General features: G+C 46.8%; 1 protein-coding gene across 2 annotated transcripts in view; it reads left to right on the top strand.

The window, feature by feature from the left end:
• ADGB (androglobin) overlaps positions 1-27,473 on the top strand; it is a 2,161,023-nt gene that overhangs the window by 1,084,675 nt on the left and 1,048,875 nt on the right. For both annotated transcript variants that reach the window (XM_069606692.1, XM_069606693.1), the window contains one exon: positions 26,214-26,387. In XM_069606692.1, coding sequence (XP_069462793.1) covers positions 26,214-26,387 — 174 coding nt within the window. The remainder of the gene's footprint in view (positions 1-26,213; positions 26,388-27,473) is intronic.

The following is a 27,473-nucleotide window of genomic DNA, read 5'->3' as shown; positions in this document are numbered from 1 at the left end:
AGATGGTAAGCTTTTGTCTTTCAGATGCCGGAATGCAGTGTGAAGACCTCCGGGGCGCACGAAGAGTAGGTAAGCCTTTGCCTTCCTTTGCCTTTCAGATGCCGGAATGCTAACCTGTTCTTTCTTGTCTTTATACGTGTTGCTGAAGACTGGATTCAGGATGGTAAGCCTTTTTCCTTAGGCCCAGGACCGGATGCAGAAGACACGATGAGCGTTCTGCTGCAGAGGTTGCAGAATAACGCAAAGCAAGATTCATCCACCGGGTGTGGTTTAAATAGCCTCCTGCAGTGCTTAGGTGTCTCCTTCCACAGCCACGCCTAGGTAAGAAAAGAGTTCCTGGTAAGAAAAGAGTTCCTGCCTTCCAGAAGAGTTCCAGTGTTCTGAATCTAGGGAGTGGCTCCAGCCCCACCCAACAGGAAAAGTAGTTCCAAACAGAAGAGGATCAGAGGCTCAACTGGCAGGCAAGTAAGCAGCATGGTCTGCTGCAGGTAAGTCCACCCAAGCATTATGAGCCCGGCGCTTCCAGCGCTGGGACTGGGCATATTTATGAGCCTGGTGCCACTGGCGCCAGGACTGGGTCCAAAAGGTCCCAATTGGGACTGGTTGGCACTCGGAACCCGGGTTATGGATCTGCTTCCAAGGGAGTTGGGAAAACCCTGACCTTTTGGAAGCAGAGATCATGACAGTGTCCCCCTAGAGCAGCACAAAGTATCGCCTACTCTGCTTCCAACCTCTATGAAAAACTGATGACCTTGGTCAGAGATGGAAACAAATCTCTATGGCCGGATCGTCTTCCATTAAGTAACTGGCCCAGCCACCTATGGCTTTCCTCACAAACCTCATTCATCGAGTTTGAATTGCCAGAGCATCATATCCAAATTTTAATCAATGAGTTTGTCGCTGTCCCTGAGGTTCACATCACAAAAACCCTGACCTCACTAAAGACTCCTGACTCTCTGCGGGATCACTGCAATGTGATGTTCTTCAAAGTTTACCTCCACGTTGTCATCCACCTCACTACCAAATGTATCAATGCTTCACTAACATCCATGATTGTCCCCCTCAGGCTTTTGAATATGTTATTGTCACTCGACTCATTTGGAATCCATCAGTGGGTACAGAACAGGGATCCTACTTTTCTGGGCTGTGCTCCCATCACACCTGCTCACGTGGCCTTACACTGTCGGTCCAACTTCAGTGCCTGTATAAAACGCTCACAAACACAGATTTACTGTTTGATCATTACATTTCCTCCACAACCAAATTCCACTTGTTCACCAAAAAGGGTTTCACTACCCATGCCTCATTGGCGGGGTGGGGAGGGGGGGATTCCTTCGTTCCATATCGCAACTCTCAAAAAAATGCTTTAACTGTCAAAATCCCTCGCAGGACAAGGACGCAACGTTGAGCGATGCAGGTGCGCAGGAGACACTGCCCAATGACACATAGCATGTTGGCTACATCCACGATTCGGAGCCTATAAAACCAAAGGTTCGAACCCTCCGCGGCAAAGCCCACGCAGGACAAGGCTGCAGTGTTGAGCAATGCAGGTGAGCAGGAGACTCTGCCTGACAATACGTAGCACGTTTGCTACGTACACGCTTCCGAGTCTATAAAACCTGCGGTTCGGCCCCTCCGTAGCAAAGCCCTTGCAGGACAAGGCTGCACTGTTGAGCGATGCAGGTGTTTGGCAGCAATGGTGTTGCGGCATAGACAGTGAGTGCGGACGACCTCACCTTCCTGTCTACGGCCGCCAGGTAAGAATTTGCCGGGAGATTTAGCTTGCTTACTCCTCACTGACCTCAGACCCAGTGCTCTTCTCGACCCCTGACTTGTGTTCCCCTATCCCCCTGGTCTGGTCCCTCTGCTCTGGCCCTCAGATCACTTGCGCTCCTGCCTCCCCCTGGCCACATGCGTTCCTGTGCTCACCTTCATCCCAGGCTGCATATGCTCCCGCGCATCCCTTGATCGTGCATTTCCCTCACTATCCTTGATTGCACGTTTTCATTCGCCTCCTAGGCTGTGTGCTCTCCCGCGCTTCCCTTGATCGCGTTGTTCCCTTGTTTTTCTTGATCACGTGCACCTGCTCGCCCCCTGGGTGTGTTCACTCCCGTGCTTCTCTCATGATGTGGCTCCCTTGCTATCCATGATTGCGTGCGCTCACTCGCCTCCTCAGCTGCATGCTCTCCCACGCCGCCCTTGATTGGGCATTTCCTGTGTTCCTGGAATTTGCATGTGCTCGCTCACCCCCTAGGCTGCGTGCACGCCAACGCATCCCTCGGTCACGTGGTTCCCTCGTTATCCTTGATCGCGTGCGTTCGCTCGCCTCCTAGGCTATGTGCTCTCCCGCACATCCCTTGATTGCATGGTTCTCTTGCTATGCTTGATCGTGTGGGCTCTCTCACCGCCTAGGCTGCGTGTTCCAGCGCATCCTTGATTGTGTGTGCTCCATTGCAACCCAAAACTGGTCTTCGCCTCGATTGGCAGCGCATCCTTGCTCCCCCTGCGGGTCCTTACCCTCTCCTTCCCCTGCCCTTTCCCTGTACTTTTGTGTATTCCCTGTGTTCTGTTGTACTCTTTCTTCATCTAGGTCTTTTTAGTCGACTGCTTTGTTTTTGTTGCCCTGTTATCCTGATTGTTGTTTTCATCGTATTGCCTGGATTCCTGCTGTTTTGCACTTTTTTCCTCTAGGTCCCCTTGTTCGATTGTCCTGTAACTTGGCGTTCCACTATTCATGGTTTTTTTCTCACATTGTATTGCCTTCATCCATGTTGCGCTCTTTCTTTCTTCTAGGTTTCCTTGTCATCTGTTCTGTCATTTGGTTTCATCTATTGCCCATCTGTTGTGTCCTCTCCTCCACCTAGGTCCCACTTCAACTAAATTGTCTATTCATCTCTTCTGAGCTGTCCTTGTCTGTCTGTTTGCTCCCCTCCTCTTTGTATCCCAACCCTAGTGCCCCCCCCCCACTCTCCACTGCCCACTTCTCCCCTGCCCTTTCCCCCTGCATCCTCTATGGTGCTCTCTGGCTCGACTATCTTCTCAAACTGCTTTTCTATTGACTATCCTGTCATTCTCACTAAGTCTGGTAGGAAGAAGTTCAAAAGGGATATCCTGGTCTCCAACCCAGGCCTCCCTATCACTGATACCTACACCAGCGCTTCCTCCAGACAGACCCTCACTGGAATCCTCTTTGTCATACCCTCTCCAGGCCTATGGACCCTCCATATAGTCTCTGTGCTCTCTCCTTTTTCTTCTTCACACATTAATGGTGGCACCCGGTTGGAGGCCCTCCTGGCCTCTTTCCCCTCCTCCAAGATCATCATTAATGTTTATTTAAATGGCACTGTCTTGGTCCAAGGCCCTCAGGCCAACCACCTCTTCTTTGATAGATGCTTCCCGCGCCTTATTAACTTCCTTTCTTCTCCTGCTGTCCACTCTTTCCCTTCTCTGGTTCCTCTGCCTGCTCCATCCTCTGCCACCTCTAAAGCACCCTCTACTGCTTCTCTGGCCACCCTCTTCCGCTACCTCTCTGGCATCCTCCTCCTCCTCCTCCTCCTTGGCTAGCTCGCCATCTCCTCCTTCCTCCTCTGGCCATCCTCGTCCTTCTACACTTCCTCAGGGTGTATCCCAGACCTGTACCCCTCCACAGAAGTCTTTCAAAGGTGGTAACCTGCTCCACATTGCCACTCTCAACTCTCGCTCAGCTGTCAAGCACTCCTCTGATATCTGCAGTCTCCTTGAAGAACTCAACCTGGATGTTCTCGGTCTGACCAAAATGTGGGTCACGGCCAGATCTGTCACAAGTTTTGACACTCTCCTCCCTGATGGCTGCAAGATCCTCTCTGCGCCCAGAACCAACTGTCCCAGTGGGGGCTGTAGCCTTGATCTTGCCTGAGTGGAGCCCTGCTTCTATCATTCCTATAGAGGACTATTCCTCCTTTGAATGCCTGGTCTGTAGGCTCTCTCCCTCTCCTTGCCTCTCTCTCACTGTGGCCACATCTACCAGCTGCCTGGCCAGGTAACCGCCTTCCTCTCCGAGTGGGCAGACTTTGCCTCATCCCTCCTTGCCTCTACCTCAACCTCCACCTGGATGCTTCCTGTCCTTCTGGTCTCTTTCACAACCTCTGCGATTCTCTCTCCCCCTCTATTCACCCCTCTGGCCCGACTCACTCTGCAGGGCACACCTTGGATGTTCTGATCTCCTCAGACCTCCCCTTCTCTAACCCGCTCACCACTCCTCTCTCCTGGAGTGACCACTTTCTCCTTTCCTCTCATCTCTCTATACCCCTCAGGAAAGCCAACTCCATCTCTGCCACCCAACTTCTCGGTCATCTGACCCATGAAGCATGTGTCATTTCATGGTAATCCGTATTCAAGACTACTTACCTTAGACTTCACAATTTTACAGATCATCCAAACTTCTTCCCAAATGAACTAGATGAAAAAGAAATGTCATCGCAACATTGCATGATCTGGGTTCCTACCACCAGAAAACCCTTCCACTAAAGTTGTGCTGAAAAACAGTCCTAGGTCTGAAGATTCATCTGTCCGGCTCAGTATGGTAATATCACCTACACGGTTCCTCTATCTAACCCAGCCAGCCTCAAGCCTCTTTGCTCTCTGTGAAGTGAAACTGGTTCTTTCATCCAATCAGTTGACTAAGATTCCCCATCACATCCTTGGTGTGCATGTTGGTCTCCATAGGTTATTCTCAGCTTAAATCCTTGTCATTGACCTGTTACATATCATTGGGATCATACAAGCTGGCTTCAAAGTTAACGTTTAGCCCTTCCCAAGGTTTCAAGTTAACTTCTGTGAACTAAGAAAAGAAAGGTTTTGAATGGAAATGTACCAAAATGTCGACCACATAACTGTGACCAAGCAGTTACGGCGACTTCGGTACATTTCCTTTTGCCGACTCCCATTACTGCGCCCAAGCAGAGCAGGAGTTGCAGGGGTGTCCCCCGTTCTCCTTGGGCACAGTAACGAGAGTTAGGAGTTGCAGGGGTGTCCACCGCTTAAAACTGTGGTAAGCGGTGGACAAGAACGTTAAAAAAATTAAATTTAATTAAAGGACCCGGCGGCTTCAGCTCCAACCCACACAAGTGGGAGGAAGTGACGCCGCAGGGATAGCGGGGAGTCGGCGGAGCACATAGGAGTGTGCCGCTGTAGAGGTAAGTGGGGAGGAGCTGGAAGGGGAATGGGGGCCTAGGGGATGCGGGCAAAGTTATCACTGCGCTGCGCAGTAATTGGCGTGGACATTTTCATTGGTGCAGTTACGGGCAGAGCAGTGACCAGTGACCACATAGATTCTTTTGAACCAGTTCTTGTTAGTTCCAAAAATTCCAAAGTAAAGGTTCAAATGACACAGTTCCAATGGTAATAAGTCTTGATTCTTTGATGAAAGATTCACTTTCAACTTCCAGAAAAGAAAATGGCACCAATGGTAATCTTGTTTATGACAATTGGTTTCTTCTTCCAGAAAGCTTGCCACGGTTTGAAAGAAAATGTAATATTACCACTGTCAATAATACACAGTTCTTCAACAACAGTTTCAAAGCTTCTTCGTTTACAGTCTTAATATGTTAATTTGTATATTTGTCAGGATTATTTGTTAGCGTTGCTGCTTCTACTTCAACAACCCCACATCTACTGGCTTTTACTATGAGAACGCCCACTTTTGTCCCACAGTATTTTACTTGATTTAGACTGCTGCAATATTGCATCATCTGACACCTGGATATACCACCATGTCTTTAGTATCTGAACTGACTACCAAAGATTCCATACTTGAAAATGTTAGACTGGCTTTGACAAGATACACTCTCATTATAATAATGATTGGTTATTTATAAAGCGCTTAGTACCCAGAGGTTTCTAAGCGCGGATCCAGTGATCAAACCTGTGTTGCTCTGCATCGTCTTGCTTCCAAGGCGAGCGTGTTGCCCCTGAGCTATCCTCCCGAGTTATGAACATCAACCTCTTCAGGTTGGCAAGGTGTTCTTCCATTTGGGGTAAACCTTTCCCAAAAAGGGCAGCCTCTTTGCCCTTCTTGTCCTTTTCCCACAACAACAACCTGGATTGGCCCTTAAGACTCCCTTCTCTCCTGCTTCCACAGTCTCTTGCACCACAGGTTGTGTCCACTTCGAAATATTCATCACAAGCAACCAAATCCCCTTTCCCAGTGTGAGAAACCTGAGGGTGTTCTCAAAGATAGTCCCTTGGGATCCTTTGTTCAGGTGGCCAGGGGAGGGCCATCGCTCTTGTATTCCGACCATGGGGACAGACGAGCGAGTGGGGATAACCTGAGCCGGGGGTGCTTGAGGACTGGGGAGAGAGCGCCTGAAGGTGAAATACGGTATTCCCCCCTACCTTGCCCAATCCATTCTACATTCCATCTGTGTTCATGGGATGTTGGCATACAAGACCTATCAGGCCCCAGCTCGTTACCTTAAAAAAGGGAAGTGTAAAACAGCCTGGGAAATTACACCATTCTGTAACCGTTAACAACAACCCAGTCCACCTTTCGTCACAAATTGAAGAACATTTAACACCTCCACCTCTTCTATCCGCTCGAAAGAACTACAAAATCCAGAGTTCTTATTTTTCAGGACATCCCTCCTTTTCTGACATGTCTGAACACCCTTTGTTCATAACCCTTAGGAAAAACTACAACTCCCATAATCCCCTTTTTCAATTGAGTTAACCAAAATGCATTTCTCCCTATCCTCATTTTCTCTCTCAAACTCCTTTATATAATTTTAAAGGTTATTCTTTTTTTCTCAACTCCCCATCCCCCCCAATTCCGAAAATGACAAAGAAAAGGAGGAGGTTGCATAGAGGAATGAAGATTACCAAGGAAAAGCCTACTGAGACACAGAGCATAAAATGCACTCCTTTCATTTGTGTTCACTGCTGAAATGCGGTTACCTTATTCTCAAAGGTGACCTGAGCATTTCAGGTGGGGCTAGACAATAGTGCAAAGATGCTCTCTCCAGCCTCCTTGCATACATTAGTGTCGAGAGAATGTATGACAGGCTCCCAGCAAACATGTGGTTGTTGGGAACGCATTTCACTGAGAATGGCCATTAAAGGGCCCGTCTCTGTGAAGTGCTCGAGAAAATTTAAAAGCTTTTCCATCCCTGTTTGGGGGACAGAAATATAAGTGTGACTGTCGTGGTTTAAACTGCGGCTGTCGCACTTGGAAAAACAAAACATCATGACAGGTTGTGAAATGACCCTGTCATGATTTGCGCGCCGCCAACACACACTCCCCTGAGCCTGTTTCAAGAAGCGCAAAGGGTAAACCTCATTTCTGGGCATTTGAAAGCGAATCCTATTTGTGAATTCGGGATGTGCTTTTAATGCACAGAAATGACCCCTGATTTGTGAAAATGCCCTAAGTGGGGAAAAGAGCATCGGAATGAGTGCATCTATGTTGTGCTCATTTAGATGCCCTTTGTGAATCGACTGCTCGCACATGCACCAAAAAACGCTTTGTAAATCTGGTCCTATGTTATTAAAGTGAAGAAAATACAATCCTACATTGTGCCAGGAGCACTTATCTGCCACCACTATTCATATAAACAAGATAGATACTCATGTAGTACATTTGTAAATATGATCTCTAGTGATAGTTGTAGAGGAAAAGGCTGCAGGGGGCGAAATTTCCCCAAATATGCACCCTTTGGAAATCCAAGCACTTTCCCCAAATGTGTATGACTGGAGGATAGAATAGTAATTTTACCAGACACAGCATATGTTGGGGAAGGCTTTTTGGGGTGCAGGGGAAGAAATCGCCTTCGGTATTGGCCAATCCGCTTGGGAAGCTCACTTTCGAACCCTTTTCAAGAGCCTTACAACCATAACTCCCTTGACGGACAACAACGACACCTCTTGGATCTGCTTGGACAACATCGAAGACATTGTAGCTTTAATCAAAAAGTTAAAACCATCACGTGCCCCTGGACCTGACGGCATTACGAACCTTGACTTGAAATCCCATCCCGAAGTCTGGGCACCTCTCTTGAGCCAAATCTTCAAACGCTGTTCCACCACAAAATCCATCCCACCATCGTGGACATGCGCAAATGTAGTGCCTATCTACAAAAAAGGAAACAGGTCTGACCCAGTCAATTACCGCCCTATAGCCCTCCTCGACCCAATAGGCAAGATGTTTGGGTCCTTACTCCTAAAACACTTCACCGCTTGGGCCAACGAAGCCTCGTGCCAAGATAAGCTACAAATTGGCTTCAAAAAGAACCTGGGGACAAACGCCAACATCTTGATATTGAGTGCTCTCAAAAGCAAAATCTTGGAGGGGCGTCCGCGTCTATTTATTATCTTCGTCGACCTAACACAGGCGTTCCATAAAGTAGATCGCGACAGATTGTGGAAGAAACTCGCCCTATGGAAATGTCCCCCGGACATACTCGACCTAATCAGAGCTCTCTACTCCAACACTTCCATGCGGGTATGCCTTAACCAGCAAGCAGCACTAACAGAAGAAATAACAATGGCCAGAGGTGTTAAACAGGGCTGTCCTCTGGCCCCAGCCTTGTTTTGGTCCTAACTAGGCGATTTTCAAGAATCTGAAAAAACTGTTCGAGCCTTTCCCCCTAAACTTGGAGGAGAACAGATCAGCCGTCTACTTTATGCTGACGACCTAATCCTTTTGGACAACACCCCAATAGGCTTACGACGCCAACTCACAAACCTACAGCAATACATGATGGCAAACAATTTGGAAATTAACGAATCAAAAACAAAAATGATGGTTATCGAGAAATTTGCAAAAAAGAAAGCCACATTATCTCTAAAACTAGGCTCGACCACCATCGAGAAAGTCTCAAGCTTCAAATATCTTGGAGTCACCTTAGACAGCTCACACAGAGAAAAAGCAATGCAAGAGGCCTTACACGCTAAAACTACCAAACTGGCCACACAAGGCAAAGCAATTGACATCAAATTCGGCAGATTCTCTATCATACCTGTACGAGACTTCTACAAAAAGAAAGTCATACCATCCTTGACATATGGCGTCGACGCAATGCCGAACCTTCCATCAGAATTGTGGCGAAAACTAGAAGCAACTTTCTGGAGATCAGTTCTTGGTCTCCCAAAAACAACTCCGATAACATTAATTAGACGTGAACTAACTCTCTCTTCGTTAAAACCAACTACGGACTGTAACAGTGTCTTGCTGTATCGGAAGTGCATACAGAAAGATGCCCCATATGCTTATCAATTGATAGGCAAAGAAATTCGACTTGGTAGCTGTCAAATGCTCGCTCGATGGGAAACCAAAGTCTTGACCATCTTGGACTCAGTCGCCTGCAACACAGAAGAACTAATCACCAATCCAGTCAGAGTTACCAAAAAAATCAAAGAACTGGACTGGATCGACACCAACTAACTTGCTATCAAGTACAAACTTACTAGCCACCTTCCTCCCTTCTCCAATAAACTAGACTCTATTCAACCGTACTTGAAATTATTTCCAAACAGATCAGCACAAAATTACTTTTTAAAAATCAGATTGAATCTTCTGGAAACCAACAAAATTCTGGCGATCAGACAATTATCTCCGACCAGCTTCTGCCGTTTCTGCAATTCTGCTGCGGCCAAGGAAACTATACGCCACCTACTTTTGAACTGTCCTGCGATGACAGATATTCGCCGCACATACCTGAAGGACATCTTCACAAATGTTACCCTTCGAGACGAAGAATCGTGCTGGAACAAACTGCTGGACGGTGATAAATCGACATGGCAGTTAGCCACAATAAACATCATGAAACACATCCTTAACGTGCTCCTCCCGACGCAGATCTAATGCAATGTTCCACCGATACCTTTGGATCAATTCTTTTTCTTCTTTTAGAACTTTGTTCGTCCTTCAGGACACGCAGGACAGTGCGAGATGTTCTACTAGCACTTCGAAATTTTGTTAAAAAATCTATAATGATTATATACAAATAAAAAATAAATAAAAATCGCCTTCCTGGTGACATTTACCTCAATGAATTTCTCACACAGAAAACATTATTTTTTAAAATACATTTTTGTTGTTGGGATTTTTACAACATCAATACAGATTTTACAAGTGTTGGAATATTTCGAATTCTTATAGCAGTTTGTGAGCAATAAAGGGGTATAAAAGGTTGCCTTGTGTCCCCACCATTCTCGCACACAGATGTTGCCTGTTTTGCTTGTTTCTTTTACCCTGCTCCCCCCTTACCCCACTCAAACCTACTTCTGCAGGAGTCTGTCCTGATAAATTCGGGTTTCACCATCACCGTCTTGTGGCCAATGCTGGATTTGACTTTTATGGACTTCATTCATTCACTGTGCGTCACCCTTTCTCAACTCTCATGCTGCACTTCCTTTGCATCTTGTACTCATGGTGGCCCTGAATCATGCAGTTCCCATCTTCATCTTGTATCCTGGCTTGCAACATTATGTGTTACTACTGACTTCTGCAATTGTATTCACTCTCCCCTCTTGCTTCTCCACTCTTTTGACTGCTAACTCTCTGTTCTTTCCGCCTTTGCATTCTCCCCATTCCTATCTCCTCCCCTTACTTTCTTCTATGCACTTACTCTCTTAGAATTGTCCCTGGACCTAGCATGATAGCAATCTCGTCTGTCTCCTCCCCCTTCCCTGTACTGGTTTTTTCCTCCCCGCCCCCCCTCCAGCACCATCTGAAATTTCTTCAGGCCTAGTATGATAGTCGCTTGTTTTGTTCCTCCCCTACCTTTCTGCACCCCTCTCCCTCACCTCTTGTTTTTCTCCGGCTCTACCAGAAATGTCATCAGGCCTAGTACGGTAGTCACCTGTCTGTTTCCATTTCTTTCCCACTCTCCCCCTCCCTTCCTCATCTATGTCTTAGCTCTTGCACTATCTGAAATGTCATCAGGCCGAGTACGATAGTTAATTTCACATCCTTACTGTTAATGTAAGGATGTACATTAACATTGCTGGTGCAATCATGAGTTCTGCTCGCGGGTGCCGGTATGAATACATGGGTTGGGGTAGAGCCTCACCCACCTTTGATCAGGATGACATGACTGACATTCTAGATCGGGGCACCCTGAAGGATCCAGTTCTCCCTTTCCATAGGGCACTTCAGAGAACGGGAGAAAAGAACTGGGAAGCTCCTGACAACATTGCTGCAGTAAACAGTAATTTTCCTAAGAAGTATAGAACGTCTAGTTCTGATCCTGAGTATTTAAACAGGCACCCCACTCCAGAAAGTCTGGTTATTCAGGCTGCAACAACCTCAACACAGACTGCATATCCATCTATCCCTCCGGATAGAGAGGATAGGAAGGCAGATGCTAGGGCCTGTAAAGTTTTTACTTTGGGTAGCATAGCTTTAAAGACAACTAATGTCACCTATACCTTGGCCAGGTTCACACATACTCTGTGGGACTGTATTTCCGCGGTGGCTAAACTTATTCCCGAAGGCGAGGAAAGGGAAGGCTTCCTGAATATTGTCAAAGACGGAAAGGAGGCAGTGGGGGAATGTCTCCAGTCTGGACTGGACACTGCTGAAAGTATGAGCAGGTCCATGGCTACAAGCGCAGTGCTACGCAGATTTGTGTGGTTGAGGAAGCCAGGGTTTGCACCAGATGTGCAGGCCAGACTTCTCAACATGCCTTTTGATGGCTTGAGGCTGTTTGGTAGTAAGGCTGATGAAAGCCTTCAAAGACTACAGACCTCAAAAGCGGCAGATAAATCTCTTGGCGCCTCCATGCAACAGCCTCAGAAACCCTATTCGGGTTCATCTTCCTGAAGGGGTCGTCCTTTACGGTACTACTCCTCTTTTGGTAGAGGAAGAGGACAGGCCTTTCAAAGAGGCAAAATAAATGTCACTCGTGATGGACGAGGAAAGACTGCCAAGCCATCCTCAGGAACGGTCCTTTGCCCTCAGCTGCTCCTGCAGCCGCCTCCAAATCACTCTGAGGCCTTATCACACAAAACCCCAGTGGGCGGCAGAATCTCTCAGCATCTGAAAGAATGGCGGGGCATTACTTCAGATGCTTGGGCACTGGAAACAGTAGTTCAAGGTTACTGTCTTCCCTTCCTAAAAAGGCCTCAGGACCATCCACCGGGAACCAACTGTGCCAAAATTCCAGACCTGCTCCTGTTGCAGGAAATTTTAACCCTGCTAGAGAAAGGTGCAATAGAACATGTACCTTTAGCAGAGAGGAACAAGGGTTGGTACTCCCCTTACTTTCTCATCCCAGAGAAGGACAGAGGATTGAGACCCATCTTGGACTTAAGAAACTTCAACAAGTTCCTCAGGAAGGACAAGTTCAAGATGTTAACCCCTTTTCAGATCCTTCAGGCTCTCCAACTTCAAGACTGGTGGGTGCCAATACATCTCAAGCACAGAAAGTACCTGAGGTTTGCAGTTGGCGGTTATCACTATCAGTTTTGAGCTCTGCCATTCGGGCAGACCTCCACCCCGAGGGATTTCACCGAACTGATGGCGGTTGTGGCAGCAAGTCTCAGGAGATGGGGATTCACGTCTACCCTTACCTGGATGATTGGTTGATCAGAGCGTGTTCTCCCGAACGAGCTCAAACATCTGTCGATCACCTGTCACTTCCTTCACAAACTGGGCTTCTCCCTCAATTTCAAGAAGTCCCATATGATAGCATCCCAAAAGCTCCAGTTTATCAGAGCAGTTTTGGATACTTCCTCTGGCAAAGCCTCGCCTCCCGAGGTGAGAGCTCTCCACATTCTGCAGATGGTAACAAAGTTTCAGAATGCCCAACATCTGCCGGCATTCAATTTTCTGAGGTTGCTCGGCCTCATGGCATCCTGCATTTTTCTGGTGCCAGAGGCCAGATTGAGAATGAGATCCCTTCAATGGGCCCTCAGAACTCAGTGGTCCCAGTTCTCGGGGAGTATGTCAGTCCCGAGCACAGTTGCCCAGGATCTACTATGGTGGGCTTGCAACAACAACATCCTCAAGAGAGAATCTTTTTGGCAACCATGGCTGGAGATAACAGTAGTAACGGACGCCTCACTCATGGGGTGGGGAGCCCATACCAACGATCTGACAATCAGCGGTCGTTGGTCTCCATTGGAGCCCAAACTACACATCAACCTATTAGAGCTGAGGGCAATCAGACTAGCGCTGAAGGCCTTCCTGCCCTCTGTACAGGGAAAGAATGTCCTGACAGACAACACGGTGGCCATTTACTACCTCAACAAGAGAGGAGGCATAGAGTCACTACCACTGTGCAGAGAGGCAATGCAGCTCTGGTTCTGGGCAATACGAGAAGAATTCTCTCTATCAGCAGTTCACCTAGCCAGAGAGAAGAACACGGCGGCAGACGCTCTGAGCAGGCAGAGCACAGTCTCCCACGAGTGGGAGCTAGCTCAGGAAGTCCTTTTGAAGATCTTTGCCCTTTGGTGAGCACCTAAAGTGGATCTGTTCGCGACCACGCTAAACCGGAAGGTCGAACAGTATTGCTCAAGGGAATTTCCTCCAAGAGGAGCTCTAGGAGATGCGTTCGTGGTGGACTGGAAGTTTCCACTTCTGTATGCGTTTCCTCCAGTCCCCGTGATTCCTCAAGTAATCAGGAGGTTGAGAAAGTTCAGGAAAACCATGATCCTAATTGCCCCGGATTGGGCCAGGAGGAAGTGGTACCCGGACCTTCTGGACATGTCCATCTGCCCTCTAATACGTCTTCCGCAAAGAGAGGATCTTCTCTCGCAAGAGGAAGGTCGCGTTCTTCATCCAGAGGTCAAGACACTCAACCTTCACGCATGGATTTTGAGAGGTTGAGATACAAGGATTGGGATCTTCCGGATGAGGCAATGGAGATTTTGCTTTCAGCCAGAAGGCCAGCAACGATCTTTGTACCGATGTCGTTGGAACAAGTTCAGTAACTGGGGCAAAGATAAGGATGTGGACCCTTTTCAATGTGGCACTCCAATGGTGCTCTATTTCCTACTGCATCTAGCCAATCTGGGGCTCCCGATCGGAGCAATTAAAGGATATCTAGCTGCGCTGTCCATTTTCAAGTGCTCCTCGGAAGAGGTATCTTACTTCAAAATTCCATTGATAATTCAATTCCTGAAAGGGCTTACCAACGTATACCCTCTAGTACCTTTTCATGTCCCAAATTGGGATTTAAATTTAGTACTTAAGTTTCTAACTTGTATACCTTTTGAGCCTCTGCACTCCTGTCCCTTCAAGCTTTTAACATTGAAGACTGTCCTTCTTGTAGCCTTAACATCAGCCCGCAGGGTTAGTGAACTACAGGCTCTCTCATGTAAACCTCTTTTAGGGAGAATTCTCATTCTATGGCTAATTTCCCTCACCTATAGAGTCCCCCAGCAGCTTTGCTGGATTTGAAGGGTTTGTTTTTTTCTCCTGCTAAGAGTGAGACTCTTTTTCCCACTCTTAGAAATTTTTTTGCTATATGTGTTCTAGGCTATTTGTTTCTTTAATGTCTATGGGGTTTCTCTCACCTCCATAGGAACCATCTTTATTCACATGTGTTACACAGCACCCTCTGTGGAGTGACACAGGGGTGTCGTAGCGACCCCCAAACATAGACTCCATACCCTGGGACTGACTACTGTCTCCCAGGGCATGTAAAGTCCCCATTGACTTTACTAGTCAATTTTTGTGAACTAAACCAGTATAACCCATCTTACCATAGAGGTACTGGGAAGGGTTAATACATTTTCCCTTATGTTCATTTTCGAGAGGGTACCGTACAGTCCCTCTCTCAAAAGTTTCTGGCTGGTGGCAGTGGTTACTATCGTAAATATTCGACCGCAAATATTTTCCTATGGGATTTTCCCATTGTTCGAGGCTACCACATTTTCTGACAGCCTCTAACATACCGCTGGTGTATTTTAATATTAACTTTACGCCGGTAGGTTTTATTTGCCAGAACTTTAATATAACTTCTTTCTCGTGTCTTTATCTAAACTCCTAACCCAGGTCGGGGATCCTTTGTTCGTCCTTTTGGCGGGCTTCTGCCAAGAAGCCCTCCGTTCGGTGCCACTGAGTCTGGGGTGGGTCCATTGTGTGGGAAGGGGAGTAGGACCTCTGGACAGGGTTGCCTCAGCAACCAATGTCGCACTCTATCCTGATAGGCTGGAGGGTCTCCCACCAAGATGACCACTCCACTGTGTGAGTGACAGCTAGGCTGTATGAATGGGGCTCTTTTTGCATAAAAGCAGGGTCCTGAGGACTGGAAGAGCAAGACGTCACCACTGGAACTAAGAAGCCAAAGAGGAGAGAAGCCAAAGACATCTGCAACGACTGAACCACCGGTGAAGCCCTGCTGCAGCGTCTCACCACTTTTCTCCACACGATGAGAGAAGATCTTCATCTGCAAGAGCCTTCTTCCCTTGAGCTGGTGGGGCTAACCAGTTTGGCAATCGCCTTCCCGACCTGCCTTGGTCGAATCGCTAGTACCCTGTACTCGGAGACCGGATACCCAGGCACCCGTCCACCCAGACCGCGATTTAAAGGAGTGTACCTTTTAATCGTCGGGCAGCACCGCGGCTGGTTTCATCCCTGGGTAGTGCAGTAATTCGAACCTTCCTCCACGACGAGAGCCTCTCTTCCTCTGCTGGATCCCCCGAACTGCAGGAACTACCAAGAACAACCGCCACCGCAGGAGCCACTTCTTCATTTATAAGGTACATTGTTCTGCCAAGCCGCCCTTTCTGCGTGGTAGAGCTAAAGGTGTTTTAAATCCTTTACCTACCTGTTGGGTTGGCCGCCCCTCTCTCTTAACATTGTCTTTCACCTTCTGCATCCACCTTTTCAAAATCGTTAACCAAAGACTTGACTGCAGATACAAGAACATTTTGCTCCTGGGCCCTTGCTCTGTACCGCTGACTCTGGTACAGGCCTACTGACTCTGGCTAAATTTGTTAGAACTGCCTTCACTAGATTGCTCCTCAACTAGAACTGTGTTGGTGCACCTACTTCTTATAACCACCCCTTCCTTCCCACTTTTAAACCTTGTGAAGTGCTTGCCTAAACTGGTTCACAAACTCATGGGAAGTGTTGCTGGGGCTGTAAGAAGATATTTCTATATGACTTGTGTTTTCCCTCCCTTGTAAGAAATTGCTAGAGTGCCATTTGTGTTTGGTTTCCACCGTGCCGTTTTGCTCAGTTTTCACTCTTGTCCTAATCTTCTGTAGTGCTCCCTAAGGGAACTGCACAGGATTCAGCCTAACAACCTCCATATACTACTTTTTACAAGGACAATGTGGTTCTGAAGGTAAAACCATCTTTCTTACCAAAAGTAGTTTTTGACTTCCATTTGTCACAAAAAATCATTTTACCAACATTCTATCCTCCTCATTTGGGCAAAGAAGAGGAGAGACTGCCTAGACTGGACCCCAAAAGGGCTCTCAGCTTTTACATTTCAAGAATGTCAAAATTACGTCAAAATGACCAACTTTTTGTAGGTTATACAGGTCATAAATTGTGATTAGCGGTGACAAAACAAACTATATCCCGCTGGATCATTCTGGCTATAATTGAGTGTGATGCTGGAAATGCATCGGAGGACAGGGCCTCCGTATCCTTGTCCTTTACTGCTTTTTATCGTGTGTTCTGTCGTGTTTTCCGCACAGGAGTTCATGTGGGACTCCTGGCGGTGCAGCTCTCTTTCTTTTGGTTTGGTGAACGGACCCGTGGGATACCCTTATGGCACCCATGGGTGGGGGTACAACCCTGTGCCCCAAGTGTATGTTTTTGGGCACCTGTGGGTGGCCCACAGAGCAGGGTATGGGCTGGTGGCAGCTCCATGCTGAATTTGACATGTGCGCGGAGTATCCTCCATTTTGGGATACCCCGGCCCTGCCATTGGGATCAGTTGATTCCTGATGGAAAACAAGATGGCCCCGGTGGCCTCTTGCTTTCTATTACCCATTACCTTGTTTTCCCAAAGTCCTGGGAAGCCCTGACTCTGTCCCTTCCCCCTGACTGGCTGTTGGATGGAAGTGCCATATATGGTGTTGTTGTGAAGGCCCAGTCAGACTAGCTGGAGCCTTCCCGGTGATGTATGTTGAGGGTACCTCCTGTGGGTGGGACCTGGGTGAATAGAGTGTGTGACGAATATGCATTCTGTGTTGTGGGTGTCTAGTATCTGGAGGTTGACACAATGACTGAGACAACCCTGCCCGAAACCGGTATGAATGCAGCTTGGAGTGTCGAATGGCTCGGTACTTGTCCCAATACACATAACTTGTTGTGAGTGTCTGGAGAGAAGTGAATGGCCTAAATACCTTGTGTGCCTGATTGGCCTGCCTGCATGAATGCCCGTAGTTATGATTGGATGCTTGAGTATGACCCAGCGGAATGAATGGGAGATCAACAGTATATCTGGGGACCTCTCACTGCTAGGAATCGTGTTCAGAAGTTGAAGTCCACTACGACGAGTAACTGGATTAACTGACGCTTGACCTTGAAGCCCTGCTGGACGAGAAGAATTGCTGTTGCTCTCCTTCACAATCTGAAAGCTGCTGTGCCTCCAAGGACTGACCCAGAGAGGACCTGGTAAGGCGCCCTCTTCCCGGGCTACGAGGGAACCATCGTGCACAGCTGATCTTTGCCAACTCTCCCTGGTAGACACTCCTTCGACAGGCTGCCGACCCGATACGGGGACTGCTGCGGAACTCCAAGGAGAAGCACTCGGACTGTTGTCCGCCACTGTTGACGACCGCCGTCGCCAACCGGAGCCGCCGTGCTCCCGTTTGCCTAAGAACTTCAATTGATCATCTCGTCTGCATCGTCACCCACTTGTCTCCCGCTGGAGAAGGCCCGACAGTCGACGTGCCGAGGAGCATCCACCGGTGGGTTTCCCGCCACCTAAAGACCGCAGAGACGCCGACGACTCGACGCCCTTGCTGGGCCACAGTTCTTCATCATCTCTTTGCTGTCCAGAACTATTGTCACCGAGGTGCCCCGCACGCCTCTTCCTTGCAGGACACCAATGCTCTGTCGTCGACGAGCACCGCTAGGAACGAAGCTGTCACTTCCTTGCCTTAGTTCACCCTGTTCACCGCCGGACGTTCGACGACCCGTGACTCCCGCCTTAAAGGGAGGGCACTCAAGAAGGGCCGTCGATTCCCCGACACCGAACGCCAAGTTCCCCGACACCTCTCAACGATCCGTGGCTCCCACCTGAAAGGGAGGCACTCAAGAAGGATCGGTCGGTGCATCGTCGGAGAACTCTACTCCACCAGGTACATTGGGGGGGGTAAAACCTTAATAGGAAGAAGTAAGACTATCGAACAATATATGGACTGGGCTTGTGTGTATATCTTTATTTACAGGTTGCCCAGGTGGGGGGATCTCCACACAGAACTGCGCCTAGAGGTAGGGGCCAGTGTTCTGCCTATTGTTTCAACCATCTTGCGTTCCTTCCCATCTCTATTGCTGGTTTACTCGTTATTGATCTGTGTGACATTTTAACCGTACAGTTGATGCACTTTAATGAGATTTGATAACATTAGTGGTACCACTCTAGACGTGTATATATTTATTATTATTGACTTCCAAGTACAAAGTGCGTTATTGGGATCGTGTACATACCTTTGAATATTAATTATATAAAGACTGTGTTTTCAGTAATACAATGTGTGGACATTCCTTTGTGGGGATTCGGGGACTACACTGTACTTAAGAACCAGCCCGCATCACCTCCTGAGAAGCTAGGCCTTGATTGCTCGACCACGTACCAATAATAGAGAATCTTGGCTGGGGTCCTCTGTGCCTCTCCTCTACCATATAGAGAGCGGAAGTACAGACACCCCCTACCAGTCTTTACATTGAGAGCTACAGATTGGCGGGAAAAGACCCACCGGATGGGCTACAAGCCCATTCCACTATGGGGATGGCTACTTCTGCGGCTTTGAAAAGGGGAGTCCCTGCAGCAGATATTTGTTCAGCTGCAACATGGGCATCAATGCATACCTTCATCAAGCATTATTGCTTAGATGTCTCTTCCTCCAATGAGGGTTTATTTGCCAAGGCGGTACTTCATGCCGTCCATGAGAACAATAACTAGTACTCCCACCTCCAAATTTACCACTGCTATGGGAGTCTATCACAAGATGAGCAATACGTGGGAGGACATAATCCATTCGAAGAACAAGTTACTTACCAACTGTAACGTTCTTTCGACTGGATGTTTCTCCCACGTATTCCTCATCGCCCCTCCCATCCTATCCTACAGTACAGTTTACGTTTCTTACACTTTCCTCTCATGAAGAGTCTATCACTCATGAGGCATGCATGGGTGTTCCTCGAATATTTCCTCGAAAAAAGAGAACTGAAGCCAACAAGCAGCACGAGCTATTTGTACTGATGGTGACATCGAATCGGTACGGAGCACATCGATGGCCACCGACGCTACGGCCTCGTGCACAGCGCCCTCTGCCGACATTTTTTTTCCGAAGCAGCGAAGCTGGCAGGATACGAATATCACAAGATGAGGAATACGTGGGAGGAACATCCAGTCGAAAGAACGTTACAGTTGGTAAGTAACTTGTTCTTTTAGAAAATGTATTGGAGGATATCCTGGTGCGTTGAAATGTATTCTTCTGTTAAATGTGTACTTCTATCAAATTTTCTATTATTTATTTATTTATTTTTAACGTGCCAAAGCCCGTAGGCACCAGGGCGTGGAGAAAAGATGGATCAAGCAACAGTGAACTATAAGAAAAAGATTTCTCACAGGAAGGTCAAACCTATGTGAACAAAACAGTCTTTAATGCTTTTTTAAATGCCAGTAGGCTCCTCTCACAGCATAGATATATAGGCAATTTATTCCACACTATGGCCGCTTTTACAGGGTAGGTCCTTTCTTTACCCCTAACTCGTCAGGATCTAGGACACATCAAATGCATGGAATCTTTTGATCTGGTATCTCTAATTGAGTTTTGAACCATGATGCGAGTTTTCAGATATTCAGGGGAGTCACCAAAAAGACATTTAAGAGTCATAGGGCTTCATTACACGGACGGCGGTAAGGGTTTACCGGTACCGGTATTTTACCGGTAGCGGTAAAACCTTACTGCCTTACTACGAGGTCCCTTTGCGGGTTGGAGAATTTAACGCCTGCTTTTTTGCAGGCGTTAAAAGCCAACCCGCAAAGGGACCAGGGAGCTAATTACGGTACTGCAATTTGCGGTGCCGTAATTAGCACCTTCTCCATTCCCATTATGCCCTATAGGGCAAAAATGGGAATGGGGAAGGGCAATGGGGAAAGGGGGACTTACCGCCCCGCCAACCTTGGAATAGGGCGGTAATTCCCCTTTCCTCCAAGGCGGTGCCGGTATTTTACCGGCATGGATCAAGGTGCTAATAGCAACTTGGTCCACTGCCGTCCGTGTAATGAGGCCCATAGTGTTAATTTTGACTCAGGAAGCCAATGCAATTCTCTCCTATACTGTGATATATGATCACATCTTGAAACATTTTTAATGATTCTCACAGCATCATTTTGTAGGATCTGTAGTCTCTTAGTACAACATTTGCTTGCTCCGCCTAATGATGTGTTGCAGTAATCCAATCTCGACATAACCAAAGCTCTTTTTAAAGTAGTCCAGTTAGCTATAGCGACAAAATGTTTTATCAGGCATAGGTGCCTTAGCTGGTATAGTATAGATTCTGTCACATTTGCAACTTGAGGATCTGCATTAAGTGATGCCTCAATGCTAACTCCAAGGGTTTTTACTTTATTGACTGTGTTTATTACGTGCTGTTCAATACATAGCGTATCATATTCTGCTCCCATTAGCAATGTGGGCCAATGTCTCAGACTGAATGGAATCCTGGCCAAATATATTACAATGCAGCACTCTACAATTTATGCGGTCTTTGTGGACCTTCGTACAGCATTCAATAGTGTTTCCTGTGATAAACTATGGGCTGTGCTGAGAGACAAGGGTATTCCAGAGTAATTTCTGTCTAACATCCAAACCCTGTACCGCAATAATAGGGGATCTGTAAGGTGCGGGTTGAACGGGGAGGCCACCGACCACTTTGCAGTAGAGGGGGGGGCGCGCCAGGGGTGTGTGCTGGCCCGCCTTTTATTCTGTTTGTACTTAAACGCTATCCTAGAGGAACTACTGGTTGCTGGTCTTGATGCACCCAAGTTAGGGCTGGCCAGGTTTCCAGCACTCCTCTATGCTGATGATTCCGTGCTGATAGCCACAAACCCCTATGGGATTGAGACATAGTTTGAAAATGTTCATAGAGAAATGGCAGGAACCTTTTATGTCATTAAATCCTGAAAAAACAAAGGTGATTGTATTCGGCAGAAAGAAACAGAAAAAGATTATGTTGAAGGTGTTGGTTGACAACTATGTGTTAGAACCACTGCCCTACTATAATTTCTTGGGGATAAGATAAGATTCTCAGAGGATCTTACATGCACAGCCCGCCTTGTCAAGGCCACAATAATACTGTAGAAATACAGTGGGAGTGTCTGCTACTTTTTCAATAAGTTTGGAAGGGGCGCAGTTTCCCCTGCCATTAAATTGTACCAAAAACAAGGCAGGGGAGCTGCAAGTTACGGGGCAGAACTGTGGGGTTATTGAACTGTGGGGTTATTGCCCCTTAACCGAGCTATGTTTAGCGAACAATCGTTTTCTGCAGAGCCTACTAATGCAACCAAAAGGAGCCCCAATGGCAAGTCTGAGAAGGGAATGTGGACTTGAGCGAATAAATGAAGTAATTGACACTAAGCCTCTGCTTTATTAGATTAGAATCTGCAGTGCCCCTGAGCTTGACAAATACAGGGAGTCGCTGAGCTGCCTGAAAAATGTATCTGGAGCTGGCTCACTAGTATGGCTTTCATTTGTTAGAAAAGACCTTGAAGATCTGGGCTTGGCAGGTCACTGGGAAAACACAGAGGGCGTAACACAGAGCGCAAACACTAGAGTTAAAATTAAGTGCTATGAAGACATTTTAAATAAAATGAAAAGAGGGTGTATTGTGCTGAAAACAGGTGCACCCTATATAATGTTAAAGCAGATTGCAGGATTTGAAATTTATTTAGATTGCGTAACCCCAGCGTATGCCCTAATGCTGTATGTTCATCTGTGTACAAATACCCTGAGGGTAGCTGAGTTTACATCAAGTTGGACAGATGCTCAGGAGAAGCATTGCAAGGTCTGTGGTAATCCAGAGGAATCAATGGTCAGATGAGTGGATAGGAAAAGAGGAGATGGAACCAGAAATATGAGAAGGAGGGGAAGAGAACTGAAAAGAAATAATAGAAATCAAGAGAAGATATAAGAGGAACAGAGGGATGAGTAGAGGAACGATGGAGGTTCAAATCACCAAGTAAGAGCAATGGGGTATCAAAGGGTAAAACAGAGAACAAAAGTGAGTCAAGATCTTCGCAAAAGGAGTTCACAGAGCCAGGAGGGCGATAGGTCCAAAAGAAAAGCAATAGTCGAGGGTTTGGAAAAGAGAGAGTAGTGATATTCGAATGACGGAAAATGTGGTAGATTGGTTGGAGATGGAGAGAGAGAGTAAATGAAGAGTGATAAAGAATGCCAACGCCACCCCCACGATGTGATAGGTGGGGGGTATGAGAAAAAGCAGTTGAAGATGTTGTCAAGGTTGGAATGACAGCTTTGGAAGAGGATAGCCAAGTTTCAGAGAAAGTGTAATTTTGACAATAGAAATAACTTAAACTGTCCCACTGATAGTCAGGCAGAGTGAAGTATTTACTAATTATCACTCACACCCCGACTCCACTTGACTGTTTTCACAACTATAAAAGGTGTGGTCTTTTTCAAGAGAGTGAACGAGCTGGGTATGCTGTCTGGACCAGAGAAACAAAGAAGCAGAGACTGACAGGACCAGAGGGCTGGAGGAGAACGATGTGCATATACGCCGGCCCGGTGTCTGTAAGGGGCTATAGCGTGGTGAGAAAGCTGTGTCTCCAAGGAGCCGGAGTGAGGCTGCCTGAATCCTGCTGGCAGCATTCAGGAAAGTGCTAGTTCCCTGGGGTCCTGTGATGGCCACAAGGGTGTCTGAGGAGCAGGTGGTAAGAACTTGACCTCAACCCTGTGTATCCTGAAGGGACCATAGGTCAATGTGACGGAGACGGTGAGGTTTGTGAAAGCAGTGAGAAAGAAACTTGGGAGCGTGCGTGTGACTGCAGCGTAGCGGGATAAAGGCACAGAATATAAAGCTGAACAGAGCAAAAAGAGACAGAAGCTGAAAGCGATTGGAAAAGAGTGTGAAAGACACAGAGGTGAAAGTGAAGAATAAGAACAGAAAGTGCATTAAGAAGCGGTGAGAGAGCGGAAAGAAAAGGAAAGGTGCAAATGAGCACCGGGAGTACAGAAAGGTGTGGAAAAGGGGTGCAAGTAACTCGCAAAGAAAAGGTGGATGTAAGTGAGCAACGAAAGGACAAGAGAAGCGTGCTAGAGGCACGAGAAGGAAAAGGAAAGTGCCAGAGTCACTGAAAAGATGAAAGCAAGCGAGAGACGGTGCAAGTGCGCACGAGAAGGCAAGAAGGGTACAAGTAAGAAAGCAAAAGAAACACGGTAGAACAAGAAGGGGTGCAGGAAGCACCTGAAGGTGAAAAGTTAAAAGGGAGTGCAAGGAACAAAGAGAGGTGCTAAAGGTTAGAGTGGTCGCACCACTTAAGAGGAGCAAACAACCTGGCATTTTGGAAAGTCTCTGATGCTATCCCCTGAATGGATTAAATGTGAAAGAAACTATATAGGAGAGAAAGGCACAGCTTGACAAGTTGAAATTATGTTTAAAATTAAGAAGAGCTGGTGTTTAGAATCCAAAGAGAGGCCTAGGCTTGGGGAACGGAACCTTGAGAGGCCTGACAAAGTTGAATAGTTAATTGTTTGATGCTGAAGGAGTTGAGGCTTGGGGAAGGGAACCCTGAGAAGCTTGAGGAGGAACAGTGTATATTTCTTTTTGGTTATGTTTGGAACTTGGAAGAGTTAAAGCTTGGGGAAGGAAAACCCCAAGGAACTTAAGACATTGGGCCTCATCATAGCCTTGGTGATATCACAGCGGTATTCGCGCCAGGATACCACCAATGCTATTAGTGTTACCTCTACTCAGTCCAGCGCTATTAGCACTGGATCGAGAGAAGTGGTAAGGCAGTAATTCCCCATGGTTTGGAGAGTCCTGAGGCCCATTGAAAGTGTTGGAGACCATTACACGAACTGTGGAGAAGGTCTTATGAATAGCCCTGTTTTGATTGAAGACATTTTTTTTAAACTGACTCAACTACGCCTGGTGAGAAGACCACTTGAAACCAACCTTGGTTTCCTATTTTCTGTTTAACCACTATTTTCCTTTTTTAAAGAATTCCTATCACAGTTTTATAAAGAGTGAGGGAAAGCATAGGTTTAGACATAGACAGACAGGGCCGCATTACGATTTTGGAGGTAGTCATGGTGCTATTAGCGTCATGGCTGCCTCCAAAATCGTGTCCGGGTCCGGGTTCTGTGAATGAAGAATTACCGGCTCATTCCAACCTTGGAGGACCCGGTAATTCCTCATTCAAGAAACCCTTCCCCATTCCCATTCAAGCCCCCATAGGGCTCAATGGGAATGGGGATGGAGATAATAATGGGCCCGTTAATAACAGCCCCGTTATTAGCTCACTGGTCGCCTGGCGGGGCCATCAAAGGAAATCTGGTCTGACCAGACGTTCTGAGCGAGTCCCGCAAGGGAACCTCGTAATAGGGTGGAATGGGTTTACCGGCACCAGCCCCATTACCGGTGCCGGTAAACCCATTCTGCCAACCTCGTAATGAGGCCCACAGACTTTTATTTTGAACAATTAGACATTGACGACCTTTAGAAACATCAGTTTAGGGAATCATCCCTTAGTGTTGGGGCCAGTTAGGCATTATACCAACCTAGGAATTTCAGTAAATAAAGGTTTTGAAACAAACTAACATCTTTGAGTCTGTGTCTCTCTTGATACCATGCCTGTCTCACAAAGTCCAAAGCAGAGTCTTGCTGGAGTTAGCCACAAAGTCATTGCGAACAGCAAGGGACTTTGCCAGACTTCACCTAGTGCTTCGCCCCAGAAGCGATGATAAAGTGTCACGAGGGCTGGTTGCAGTGTCAGGGGATATGGCCAACCTCACTGGGAATGAACAGGTGACGCGTGCCGAGCAGCAGTAGCTGTGGCGATGGAGCAGTGTGGCGATGGAGCAGCCGAGCATGGAGGATTTTGGCAGCACATGAGGCAGACAAAGCAGAGACGTTTGGTTGCTTGTGTGCAAGGTGGTGCCTCCTGGGTAAGGAAGGCCAAAGCATAGTCTTCCAGTAGGTTAGCGACACAGTCCATGCATACAGCAACAGACTTTGACAGACTTCGCCCAGGACTTCACCCTGGAATCAATGATTTGGGTGCACAGGCCTCCTCCAAAGATTAGATAGGTGGCTTGCATTGCCGAAGGAGAACTACCCTGGGAGAAGAGGGCAGCATGTCTGTTTAACCTTGTCCCAGCCGCCTCACCTGTACTTCTGCCTTCCAGTGTTCCTTGTCTTTTAATTGCCACACCCTACAAAACGTGTTCAGTAGCCTTTTCTCCCTCTATTTGGTATTAAGTTGGCTCCCAGGAGCACAAACAACAGTGGTGCTATAACGCCAACTATGTGTTAAAACTGACTTGAGACTGCATGACCAAAGGTATGCCTGTGGACCAAAATTATATAGTTTCACCAAGTGACGTTAAAGTTAGAGCAAACATTAATGATGGTTGCAAAGCCCTCCTTGCATGCAAAAACGAATGGTGCACTAAAGCACCAACAGAACCAAAACTAATGATAGTGCTAAAGTACATTGGATCCAAAAGTGAACAGGTAAACGATACTTGCTGCCTTTTTTTGTCTTAAGAATGTAATCCGTCTACATCAATATTTTTGCCGCACTACGCAATGCTCAAATTCCATCGATAATCCAAAATTAGAAATAATCATAAATTAAGAGAACAAAAAGCAAATACTTGATATCCTGGGAAAGAAAATACACATTTTCATTACAACAATGTTTTTTAAAACAATTCAAAAATCAATGGATCAAGCGCTCTGCCGTTGCTGATAATGTGAGGGTGCTGATCACTGTGCTTGCAAAATATTAATTTGCAATATGTATTTTCCAGGCATCATTGTAATCTGCTTTCACTTACTATGGATTTCTTTTTCATAGGAAAGTCTCCGGTTTACAGAGCAGGGTGTTCTTATTCTGAAATCGATTGGAAATGCGATAAATAATTTCAGTGAGCCAGAACATCTTGACGCATTAAAGCAACTGGCATCAACTTACTTTCCTTCCAATCCAGACAAGAAATATTCTGTGGAAATGGCAGAAAAGCACCGCATGGTGAGTTTCCCTTTGTTTCTTTCATGTAAAATCTGCTTGCAGTGCATTCCCTCTGTATTGTGACAAAATCACAGTTGAGGCCCCATCTTTAGGAGTTAGAATGTGACCGAGGGCCGGGGTTCTCACAAGGTTTGTGATGTACTACTTGAAGAAGCTAGATGGGGGATCGCTGAGTCACTCCACACCTCTCAACCTCCTATGCATCATGAATATAGCTCCTCAGCTAGGTGTCCTTCCCACCTCATCAGGGAATGAAGGGGATTGTGTTTTCTCCAACCTTGGGAGATCTCCCTCTTAAGGTAGTTCACTCAAAAATGTTGTTGTTTAAAAAGATGGGCCATAATGAAAAGTATATATAAAATATATTTTTACAGAAAGTTTCTACGTAAAATTTGCTGGAAATGAGTCTGTTTTTTTTAACACTAGGAGGCTGCCATTTTGTGAAATGAAGCAGCCTCCTCTGTTCATGTTAAGCACTGCTCTCGCTGCACTTATCGAAGGGCTTTTGTTAAGACACTCGCTATGCTTGGGTCTGTAATTATGCACCCCACAGGCATTACCTTATGCATTAATGGCCCGCAGTCTTGGGGTTTATTGCCATAATAATATTTTTGAGTGAACTACCCTTTTAAGGCAAAACTTCAAAAGTCCACAAACGAGCATCTCCCAAGTTCTCCCAATAAACGCTGTCCAGTGTTTGGGTGGTGTTGACCAGATGATTAGGGGTTTAGGGCATGCACCAAATACATCACCCCCTTCTTCCCAGAGACCAAAGCCAGCCCAATGCACTCATCCTAGGTTGAACCAGGAACAGAGAACAGAAACTAAAATGAGCAGAACTAATGTAGAGGATCACCCACCTCCTTCAAGTCCTCTTTCGAATGGATTGTGTCCTCCAACGTATTCCTCATCTTTGATAGTCATGGCCAGCTTCAGCTGCTTCAGAAAACTTTTTTTTTTCGGCAGACGACACGCTGCGTCAATGGCGTTGAGCGAGTCGATATCCCTCGAAGGCCTCCGTCGAGGGTGACGTCATCGGGTGATATAAGTGGCATGCACAGTGCCCGTTGGCCTCAGTTCTATTTT

This window comes from Ambystoma mexicanum, chromosome 4p (genome assembly GCF_040938575.1).
Source record: "Ambystoma mexicanum isolate Mex_15411 chromosome 4p, UKY_AmexF1_1, whole genome shotgun sequence".
Classification (NCBI taxonomy): Eukaryota; Metazoa; Chordata; class Amphibia; order Caudata; family Ambystomatidae; genus Ambystoma; species Ambystoma mexicanum.
This window is presented reverse-complemented; position numbering and strand designations above follow the sequence as displayed.